The sequence below is a fragment of the Mus caroli genome, unplaced genomic scaffold, assembly GCF_978045245.1.
Source record: "Mus caroli unplaced genomic scaffold, Mus_caroli_1 scaffold_9, whole genome shotgun sequence".
NCBI classification, from domain to species: Eukaryota; Metazoa; Chordata; class Mammalia; order Rodentia; family Muridae; genus Mus; species Mus caroli.
Window position 1 is genome coordinate 22,714,451 of NW_028227264.1, and position 12,120 is coordinate 22,726,570.

Consider the following 12,120-nt stretch of genomic DNA (forward strand, 5'->3'; position numbering starts at 1 on the left):
AGAACTGGAATCTCCACTCTCTGGGGTCAAGATCCAGCTGTTCATGGGCCAGAGTGGCCCTGTGGTTGCTGGAATAGAAACAAGAGTCAGCCTATTCCCTACCTCACATCTGTTTTCCCGAGGTTTTGCTCTTTGGCACATGTTCTCCTGAACTGAACTTAACAATTCATTTCTAAACACTAAGGATAATTATCCCTACATCGGAAGTTCTCAACGCAGACTTTAGACTTACAGCCTGACCTAATGTTTCTGTCTTCCAATGCAATAACTTCCCCAGCTAACCACCACTTTCTTTAAAAACATCCAGTGATTAATGTAAGCAAATAATTGATATATTAAAAAAGAAAAAGCTCAGGGCATGGAAAGATAATGATGCTGATCTCTGGAGGACTATTTAGAAATAAGGCCATGCAAAAAATCCCGACACATCAATTTTACCTGCCATTGTCACAATGGCCTTCATATCACAGCTTTCTGTATGGTGATACAAATGCATCCTGCAATGTATAGTCAGAAGTTCAGAGCACAGGACCATAACACCCAAATTAGATTCTCTACAGACTAATCTTCAGACCTATCATACACAGCACAGACACACTCCGAACAATGAATGGCCAGGGTACAGAGACTGTAGAGCCCAATGAGTTAAGAAAGTAGAGACAAATAGTTTAAGTATACCTACAGACATCACTTTTTTCTTTTTCAAGAAAGTGGCAAGGCATTCTGCAACAATCCTGTGTACAGGCTCAGTGTGCCCTCCTCGTCCCTGCTCGGGAACTATCAGTTTCCTGGACTGGCACTGGCCACCCTTCTGCCTTCCCGTCGCCTCCCATCAACAGCCTTCTCAGCATAACACTGGCTTCCACCAATACATCTGTCCTGATTCTGCAGAGGACTTCCAGCTGTGCACATCATCAAATGTTCAAATCACAACATCCTGGACATCATCAGCAATCTGGCCTTTCAGAGGGATGCTCTCAGCGAGTGATGTGAGCTGGAGATGCCGGTACACGCTGGATGTCAGGGAGGCACACATGTGCCTTGCTCATCTGCCTGTACTTTCTCTCCAAGGACCAGACCAGCAAGTTTCTCTGACACTCACCACTAAGCACAAACAGCAGGGCTCTCTTCTATTCTATGATGTTTGAGCTCAGAGATTCCCAGAAAACCTCTCAGCCTATTCTCCATCCAAGCTCAGACTATTAGAAAAAAATCTAAAACTAACCACAGGCAAAGGCTAGCTGACTCATGGCAAAAATCTGTGGGGGAGATTTGCTTTTTGACATCGCCTTCTTCTTTAACAGTGTTCGTTTCCTTTCCTGTGGTGGGTGCATTCTTTGTGGCATGAGGTTTCCTTCTCTGCGGACTCCATGGAAACTATACTGAACTCCAGAATTAATGCCAATTAACCTCTCCTAAAACTCAAATTAAAACTAATTTCCACTCCTAGTTACATTATTTCTGCTTTTGATTTTTTTTCCAATTGGTTTAGGCTGTCCTGGGGCTCAGTGACTAGTCAGTCTAGCCCAACTGGTATATTTCAAACCAGTGAGAGGCTGTCTCAAAGGAGGTGGGCAACACTCCTAAGGCTATCACCCAAGGTTATACTCTGGTCTTCATATGTGTGTACACAAAAGTGCATCTTCGCCCCATATACACGCACAAACACACATGCACACAAGCTATATAGTTTGAGTGAGAATAGTCCCAACGGGCTCCTACGAGTCAGATCAACTTTGTTTAATATATCATTGTTGCTATCTGCTCTGTCATGTAATTCTTGGAACCCTGAAGACATTCTGAGAGAATTTTTTCAAAAAAAAAAATGCCAACCGTTGCTTTAAATCTCACTCCGTTCTTGTATTTACTGCTAGGTTAATTGTGTCATTTCTCTCTAAGTCAATCAGGACCAATACGAGGTCAATGAAGCAGGAAGATATCTGTGTGTTCCTGTGGTGATCAAACTAGCCCCGCTTTAAATTACTATGTTTCCATGGTGATCAGGCTCCACCCTGTTTTAAGTTACTCCACATTGTATAAAACAGTGATTTTTTTTTCCAGCCCAGGGTGACTCCATTTTACAAGCAGCATTTTACAGACACCAACACCTATCCAGTACCACCCACTCACTGATAAACAACGTGGTCTTGAAAGTAAAAAGGCATCCCCTACAAGCTTAGTTACATAAATTGGGGCCAGATAAGCACATGGACATATTAAAGACATATCAGAAAAACAAGCCAGGAATTTATCAAACATACCACACCCTCACCCAGACCTCATCAAAAGATCTAAGGCTGAGCCTCCACTCAAGTTGGCAGTGACTAATGGGCAAAGAACTCCCAGCTGTCCTCCAGGCCACCCAGCAGCTCAGTCCTACACTGCTGTTCATCTCCCATGCAGACCAATCCTGCCCTTCACCTCTGCAGTCTCCCGGGTCCTACATCTCATCCTTGCAGCTCGCCTCGGTCCCGACACCCAGCTCACGCATGACTCTACACCCTAGCTCGGAGTTTCCAACTAGGTTCATCAATCAGATCACGAAAGTGGCCCTCTGCCTCGGTATCAGCTCCCGGCTTCTCCAGTTAAGGGCCTCGGTGAACTCCGTGAACCCTTTTCTGTCATCTTTAACTCTTGTATCTATTTCCATAACCTACATATATAGATGTAGATGCACAGATATAATTTGAAGTGTCTGACTAAAGTGTTAATGACAGTAATTAAGATGGAGTTAAAACCAGTTTTCCAACAGCCAGGTGCCAGGGGAACTTGGTATCATGTGACAAACCTCAGCCAATGAAACCTGCAAAGCCCGTGGGTTGTTGCTTTTTAATAAATTCTGATATTGTAGAAACAGACGAGCTCTCAACAGTTCAGATTGTTAAAGATGTTCACAGTGCAGAGACAGCCAGTCTACACTCGGGTAGGTTCACCTTTTCAGGTGCCATCTCCAATCTTTAGACAGGTGCACTCTTGGCTCGGCTTTTATCAATAGATGGAAACTGACCACACAAGAGCCCAACATGTAAGTGGTGTGCTCGATGGTATGCGGTCAGATGGCAGGGAGGGCATTTCAGAAGAAATCCATCTGACGTCCTTGAATGTTTAGAGTTAAAAGGCCATCAAGACAAAAAGGGATTTGCTTTAATGTACCTTATAATGTAAAAGTGACTCAGAACGGACTATGAACTATACATAGTTAGGCCACTAGCACTGGAGTGAATGCTAGCAGTAAAGCTTAGCAAAGTTAGTCTGCTCTTAGAATCTCAGGAATGGGCTCTCCCCTCTTGTTCCACAGACGGTTATAAAACAGCACGTGTCTGGTCTTCTGGGAACTGGGTGGAGGCTGTGGTAGACTGTCTCTATATTTTCTGATACAGAACTTTCTCCTCTTTCTCTGCTACAGTTCTGTGAAGCTTCCTCATTCTGTCTGCCATATCAGAAACTCTACCCTTACCCATGAGTCCACCAATTATAGCTGTAGGGGCTGCTTCCTTTTCTAAAAGTGATACCCCTGAGATGAATCTCCTCCTTGGCCCCTCCCACACCCTTTTTGCCTTCTTCCTCTGCAGTGAAAATCTGGAGCGACCCCCATCTTCCACCCACAGGGCTGCTTCCCCACCCAGAGGCTTTTCATGCAGTCCTGCTATCCTAGCCTGTTCTGACCAGACTTGCACATAACTTGGTATCTATAACAACTTTCCAGTTTTACCTAGGATGCCGAGTATGTACTGGCATGGCAGCACACACCTAAAACTCTGGCACTGGGTGGGGCAGAGTTCCTTATAAGTTTGAAGCTAGCCTGGTCTACACAGTGATTCTCAGCCAGTCAGGATTAGCAATGAGATCCTGTGACAAAGCCACAAAAAGATTGTATGCCACAAAAATGGTTGTATGCACCATTTCCCTATTGTTGTCATAGTTGTGTGTATTGTCAGGTTTCTAAACTGCCACCACCTTTCTAGAAGAACCTGAGGACATTCCCTCTGTCACTGTCCTTCCACACATACAAGGAAGCCAGCTGGAGGTTCAAACCAAAACGAAAACCTCTCTCTATAAAATGAACTCAGACTATTGATTAAAATTCTTACCATGTAGAGATTTCAGGACAGGAACAAAGAATGCTTGCCCCGTGATTAAACACAGAAGACACTATGTGATTTTTCTTGGGTTATAAAACAAGACAATTCATGTCACTTCAATTTTATTACAGAGATTCCCCCTCAGAGAGCAGTTGCTTTGGTGTCCCCTTATATGTGGTGTAAAGAGAGCCACCATTGGGCTGGGGCTGGACCTTGGTGGGTTGACTGCTCGCAGTGTGCACAGACTCCATTCACAATGATAATGAGATATTTTATGCCCCACCCACCCAAAAAAAACCCTGTTACAGCTCAGACTGTGAATTTTCCTTTAACTTTAACATGGATAATAGCTTTGGGGGTCATTAAAAGATGGCAAAGACTACACAAAAGAAGGAAACCTAATCTCTAGGGTTGTGTCTCCTACAATTACCAGTAGGTGTACTGTCTATCCTGCTGCCTTACAAGCAAGCTTGCCTCTGCTAATCTACAGCCCTTCTCTGCCTAGCACACTACTTAAAACACACACACACAGTCATCAATCCCAACAATACCACCACCAGTGTCTTGGGGATACTTCAGTATCACACCCAAAATTAGTTCCAAATGTCCTTCTAGCATGTCAAGCCAAAATATAAAAGATATGTCCTGGTGAGGTGGCTCAAGGCCACTTGCTGCTAAGCCTGATCACCTGAGTAGTTAGCTACCTGGAACTCACGTGGTGGAAAGAGAGGACAGACTCCTGTAAGTTGTCCTCTGATCTTCATATGTGTGTGTACACCATGACATTCATGTACTTACCTACACATGTGCACACACACAAACAAGTATAATAAAAAAAACAATTTTTTTGTGTTTTTTTCAAGGCAGGGTTTCTCTGTAGCCCTGGCTGTCCTGGATAAAGCCTTAAGTTTCTCTTAGACACTAATGAGTACCCTCCAAGGTGATAGAAAGCTTACATCCTCGAAAACCAGTGGCTTCCCTCACTCCTGACTTATCATCTGACCTGCCCATAACCACTTCTTACTAAACTCAGTCACCAAGGCCATCTTCCATTGGAACCCAGCAAATATTAGCCAAGTGAGAATCTTTGATATGCCGAAGGGAGTTCATGAATCTAGGGATACTGAGGTCGCCATCAGAAAGACCCCTGGCTAAGAGAGCACTGGGAAGCCGCTCTTCACCTCTGAAAGACATTAACAGACACAGTAAATGTTGTGCAAAGCAACCTCCCAAACTTCATGACAGATCTCTAGTGATGGTGCACATTCTAAATCTCATTTACTTCCTTATACTGTTATAGTGTCCTTATATACACATGCTGAAATCATTGGTATACTTTACATGGCCAACTTAAACGTCCCTCTACCATAGTCATCATTCCTAACCGTTCTCTAGTATTGCTAATGTTTGCATGGACATCTTCATGCACAAAGAACTTCCTTATTAAGATTATTTATGATAATATCAGCAACAAAGGCATCTTGGTTAAAGAATACACATTTATATTTCATCTTACATGTGTGAGTCTTTTATCTTCACGTACAGGTGTGCACCAAGTGTATGCCTGGAGTCTCTGGAGGTTCAGAAGAGGACAGCAGATCTCCTGGAACTGGAGTTTCAGATGTTATGAGCCACCATGTGTGCTAGGGACTGGACCTGAGTCCTCTGCAAGAGCAACAAATGCTCCCAACTGCTGGGCCATCTCTCCAGCCTCAGTAATATACCTTTTTGCAATGTTTTTCAATGCTGGATACATGGTTGACAACTTAAAGAGCTGTTCCAATTCTACAAGCCACTGTTTATAATCTTTGCTGTCCCTGTACCAAGAACTGATTTAACAAATGTTGATCTCAAATACTGTGATTGGCACTAGAGGTATTAGAGGCACTCGACTGTTCTAAAAAAGGTCAATCTAGGCTATCCTGAGAGCACTAGACCTCAGATTCTACATCAAAAATTAGTTCTCTAAGATGATGGCAAAGAACTGCTGACACGGCATTACATTACTGCCCAGGAGGAGGTGTCCAATGGGAAGCGGCAGGCCAGGCAGCTGGAGGGGTGGAAGGTGGAAGGTGGAAGGATCTAAACAAGCAGTCAGAAGCCCCACCTCGTTGTGGTAACTCTCCAATCTACATATGCTCTGGCAATGAAAACACAACTCAGTTAATATGAACACATGCTGTATGCCTAGATTGGAGAGATCTACCACTACACTACCATCTTCCACATCTATGAGACCCCTTAGAACTTGCGGTTTTTCCAGGCCATGTGCTCCTGCTCCACTTATCTTCTTCCTCCTCCTCTGCATCCTCTCCCTCTTCCATTTTCTCCTTCTTCTCTCTACTCACCTTCCACTCCAACTTCCCTTTTACCTGCCCAATCCTCAGCTCTCCTTTATTTTACAAATTAAGGTGGAAGCAGGTTTACAGGAAATCACATGTGTGCTGACTCATGCCTGGTTCACAACCACTCACAGGAGAACAGAATTGACATCAAATATAATTAGCCCCAGGGCTATCCACAACAGCACCTTTTATGTAAACTTTCAGTTCTCTGTGGTCAACCACACTTTAAAAGTATTGAATAGAAAATTTGAGAAATAGCTTCCCTGGTGATCTACACCCACAATTCTGGGAGGCAGAGGAGGAGGAGGACCATGAATTGAAGGCCAGCCTGGGCAACTTAAGAAGGCCTCATCATAAAAGGAGGCTGACAGTGGGCACTAGAACCCAGTGAAAGATATTCCAGAGAGAGAGAATGCACCAGTCTTCAATTATGTACCTTTTTGAGCAGCATGAGACCCTCTTTTACCCTGCTCCACCCAGACTGGGAATCAACCCTTTACCAACGGAGTCACACTATCTACAGGGAGCTCCCCGTAGCCACTCACTCATCACATCTGAGATCAGACCGGTTGTCTCGGCATCACAGAATTTAAGTAATTCTTACATTTACATAATAAAGGCCCCAAAGTGCACAGTGCTGATGCTGGCCTTTGATGTATCAAGATAAACCCCTCTGAGTGAGTAAGCACACATGTGGGAAAAAGAACACATACAGTGATGAGTGGTATCTGTGCTGTCAAGCACTTACTGGGGGCCTTGTTACATCTCCTCCATGGAGAACAGAGAGGATGCGGGAATTTGTTCTCCGTAGATTCAGCCTTCTAATCTACACAGAATGCAACCTGGTTTCAAGTTCATACATCACTCAAGCAGAAACCTTCCATCTTGATTACGAGTCTAGGTCTAAGCAACCATCCCCAGCACGTAATAGCTATCAAATCATGGCTTGTAATAGATGCTCCCCATCTTTATAAATGAACTTGTGTGAACTGCAGTTGGCCGGTGAGAGGGAAGAACATGAGACTGAAAATAGACGCAGAGACAGGAATTAGAACTCCAGGATGCAACCTCGCTTAAAGCATTTAAACCTGAGCGCCCGATCCCTTCCCTCTGGGGGAGACGAGGGAGTCGATTCTAAGCAGCTAACTGCCAAGAAACCACATGCAGACAGTCTGAAAGGCTGAGATCCAGAACCTGGGCAATTAAACATCCATTTGGTGAACGTCGCTGGGTGCTCCCATTGCAAGTTAATATCATAAAGACAAAGCAGCATTTATAATAGGGGAATTACCTTCACAACCGAGTTTTCACTCTGGGGTTAAGTGGGAAACCACTTGGAAGACGACGATCCATTGACAGCAAAACAAGAAAGATAGTGAGTGAGAAGCAGTCTATAGGCTCTGCGGGCTGTCACTCAGGGCTGCAAAGACTAGTACTTACATAGTCATTTTACCTAACGAATTTTTGTAATCATGCCTCACGGTCACGTTAATCAATTGTTCACATAACTATCAACAATAGGCAAGATATCTTTTTAAGGGCGTCTTTAACAACAGTTTGTAGACAGCACATAAGCACAGGATGGATCACCCAAACCCATGCTTAAAGAACAAAAAACGGTTCTGAGGACAGAACATGCTAAACTTGGCCGGGCGGGATGGGGCGGGGGAGGGGGTGGGGGTGGGGGGAGGTTGCTACTTACTAATAAGCATGACCTTCTTCATAAAGCTGCAAACAAGCCTTAACAAGGGCAGAGAGAATGCGGGGCAGGGAGTAGACACTGGTCTGTACACTCATCTCAGAAATTCTGCTATAACAGAAACCAGCTGGTGAGTTAAATTGAGTAAGAAACCCCTGGGCTAAAGCGCGAGACTGTCTTCCTCAGCTTGGGCTTGAACCGCAGACTGCAGTGAGCAGCAGGTGAATAGAGGCCAGCTAGCATGGTTGGAAACGCCCCTAGAGCTGAAGGAGGCAGAAGACCTAACCAAGAAGGTGGCACGAGTGACCTCTGGCGCCATCTAGAGGTTTCTCCTGGGAGGAGTCGCAAAAGAAGCCGCAGCAATCAGAGGTGTCACTGTGCACCTAACCACGCAGCAAACGAGCTCTAACAACTTCCTATGAGATCTTCGACACTCTTGGGTTAGAACTGAATTGACCTAGGGTCCCAGGAACAAGAAGGTTAGGGCGCCAAAAAATACAAACTATCATTTACACCCCCAGCCACGCTGCAGCCTGCTGTGCCCTGCAAACCAAGGCCAGCGTTTCATACGAGCACCCACCTTCTTCCTGAGCATCGGTGCTTTGGACAGCTTCATAAAGGTCAGGTGGGGCTTAAAAGTTCTGCTTTCTCCAGCTAGGATGCCTTTTTCCCGAAATGTTCTTTTCGCAGTCTCTGAAGAAGATAAAAAGAACGCAAAAATGCTACTGTAACAATTATCTTTAGTTATTAAGAGGCTGATTCAAGAGATGACTAACTGTATTATAAGGAAGATCATATTATGGTTTCCAATTTGCATTTTATGGGTTGTGTGTGTGTGTTTCTTGTGCTTTTTTGTATTCGTTTTTGTTTGTTTTATTCTGGTTATCTTGTTTTATTTGCCTGTGTGTTTCCTAATGAGAGAGAGAAAGGTAGGGAGGATCTGGGAGAAGATGAGGAGGGGAAAACATAATCAGAATTTATTGCATAAAATATTCAATTAAAAATAATCATCCTCTCCAACATGTGTTATCACCTGAGGTTTTGATCTTAGCCATTCTGATTGGTGTAAGGCCGTGCGTGGTAGTGGCAAGCTCCTGCAGGAACCTCACAAGAAGTTCCTTGTGAAACTCTTGGGCACGTTTCTCTCAATGGAAGCATTATCACAAGTTGAGCTCAATGACACTATGTAAGGTGAACCAATGCATGCATGCGTGTTGTTGGTAAAGAATAACGAGGTGGAGCAGACCGAACCAGTGCTCAGCGCTCCTCTCCCACTGTCTGTGGGGTCATATTTATACTCCTTCATCCCAGGTCCTTCCACGTGTTAGCTATGTCAAAAATCCTTTCACCTGTGTCTGCTTCAGGAAGGTAGCCTTTCACCCGTGTGCCCCAGCAAACCATCACTTGACATAACTAACTTTCCAAAGAAACTACAAGTTTCCAGTTCAATAAAACACGCACTGGCAGCCAAGCCTTTTGATTGCTCGAGTTTAAAACCTTGGATGTACAGAGGAGAACCCTCCAAATGGAGCCCAGAAAATTTCCAGGGTGAGGGAAAAACAAAAAAACAAAAGGAGAGACCAAGACAGCAGACTTTAGAGAGCAGAGCACTCCGGCGTGAGACCCACACTGAGGCCAAACTGCAGGGATCTGCAGAGCATCCCCCAGGGATCCAGGGCTGATGTTACCATAGGGCTGAATCCTCCTGGAGGGAGGAGGCACCTGAGCCAGTCTTTGCTATCTGACTAGATCCCCACATGTATATAACAATCAAGCACATCTTTCAATCTACCAGTTTCGTTTGATTTTAACACAGCTCCTCTCACAACTCTCTGGGTCAGAAATCTTTGATGACTTTTATTCACCATGCTCCTACATACCTGTCACAGGGCACATTTAATTTTCATTAGAGCATCTTCTCTATACAGTTTATTTTCTAGGTGTATAGAAATGGGGAAGGAAATGTTCTCCTTCTGAGAGGTATTTCTTAATGACTTTGTTTAGTAGGAGAATAATCTATTGCTTAGCCTGGGTACTGGATGGTCATTATACATGTGTTGCTTTCGAGATAAAAAAATCTCCCCTCATGTAAAAATTATATGGATTTTTCATCTGCACTCAATCTTATTCTGGAGGGAAGCTCATGAATAATTAAAGAGGCTGTCAATTCTTCCTAGAAAGACAGAAATTCCTTCACACACTAAATCGAAAAATCACACAACAAATACATCAGGCACCCTTCAAATGACAATGTGGTGTGCTTCCCAAATAATATGATTTATCTGGCAGATGCAAAGGAAAGGAGTTGCCTGAGGAACAACTCATTGGAATGTGTTTTATGGGGCAGCAAGACGTCTCAGTGAACCTGAACATAGACAAGTGGAGTTCAAACCCTGAGACTCATATGGTGAAAAAGCCTCCTATGGGTTGTCTTATACACACACACACACACACGTAATCAAATGTGTAAATACATTTTTATAATACTAGAAGCCCACGCTGAACACTGAAACAATTTAATAAGCAACACTTCGATGAACCTAACAAAAACAGCTTTATCTTTTTGTTTTAGATTTTACATATTTATATAGATCTTACTAAAATGAATCCTTTAAAAGTGTGGCAGCAGTAAATTCATACTTAAAAATAAAGAAGTCACTAAACATTGTTTCAAAGTAAACTATTAAACTGATTTTAACAGAATCCTATTTTTCTAACTGCATACTCATTTTTCCAAACCAACGAGGTTTCCCTTTCTTATCTAATATTTCCTCAAACTCTGATGCTGTTTCTACAACAGCACCATAATTGGGACTCTAGGAATTAGGGTCCCTGACAGAAATGCCACAGTAAGAATAAAAGCAGCCCACACCAATAGCCAAAGCATCAGGAAAACAACTCCTTTCCAGGAAAGAGCGACCTCTGTCGTCCCTCGGCTGATAAACTGACACAGAGCGCACTACCTAGCTTTTCTTGTATATTTTCTATATTTTATAACACTGCTATGAGGAAGCAGACCGGACAAAGATTTCTCTAACTACAACTTTGAGGAAAGACTGTAAATACGTTCATTTTTATACACATGCCCTTAAGCACGTGCATATGTGCCTATAGGTACGCACATGATGCAGACACACACACATAATGTGTTTTCCTCTTTTTTTTTTTTTTTTTTTTTGTGTTTTCCTCTTAATGCAAGCCAATTTAGGGGAGCACAGCCAAGCTTTTTTTTTTTTTTTTTTTTTGTTTGTTTGTTTGTTTTTGTTTTTTCAGACAGGGTTTCTCTGTATAGCCCTGACTGTCCTGGAATTCACTTTGTAGACCAGGCTGGCCTCCTCCTGAGTGCTGGGATTAAAGGCGTGCGCCACCACACCCGGCACACAGCCAAGCTTTATAGCCAGGGCTCTAATTAAAAAAAAGAAAACACAGGGGAACATTATCTAATGGTGTCTCCCAGCTAGAGAACAACTATAGAGGAGTAAAATGTATAGGGAATAAAGTTCCAATTTGTTTATGTGAGAATACATGGTAATGGCTTCATTATGACATTTTCCTATCCATTACTTACGTTATTGTACCCTGGCCATGTTTCCCACCATTTCCCTTCCCGCCTTCCTCCTCCTCTCAGCCTGGTCCTTCATTTCCACACATAGTATCCCTTTCGATTTTCAACCACACAGGTTCTATTGCTGCAGTGCCTTGAACGAGAATTTCCCACGTGGGCTCATCGATTTCAACAGTTAGTCCTCAGCTGCTGGCGCGGTTTGGGGCAGCTCAGAAGATACGGCCTCCATGGAGAAAGCATGCCGCTGGAGGTGGGCTTTGAGAGTCTAGAGACTCGATACTCTCCGGTTCCCTGTTTACCGGACACGTTTGCCATGGAGGAGGTAAGCTCTCAGTCTGCTCACGATGTCTGCTGCCAGTTCTCCCTGCCACGAAGGACTTGTATCCCTCTGGTACCAGAAGCCTAAATAAAGTCTGTCTGTAAGCTCCC

The 12,120-nt window shown here is 43.7% G+C and overlaps 1 protein-coding gene across 4 annotated transcripts in view; it reads right to left on the minus strand.

The window, feature by feature from the left end:
- Positions 1–12,120, minus strand: part of Akap7 (A-kinase anchoring protein 7) — a 119,416-nt gene that overhangs the window by 59,041 nt on the left and 48,255 nt on the right. For all 4 annotated transcript variants that reach the window (XR_003837806.2, XM_021174351.3, XM_029482749.2 and 1 more), the window contains exon 6: positions 8,707–8,819. Coding sequence is in view for 3 of the 4 variants with exons in the window: in XM_021174351.3 (XP_021030010.2) it covers positions 8,707–8,819 (113 nt within the window). In the remaining variant the exon portion in view is untranslated. The remainder of the gene's footprint in view (positions 1–8,706; positions 8,820–12,120) is intronic.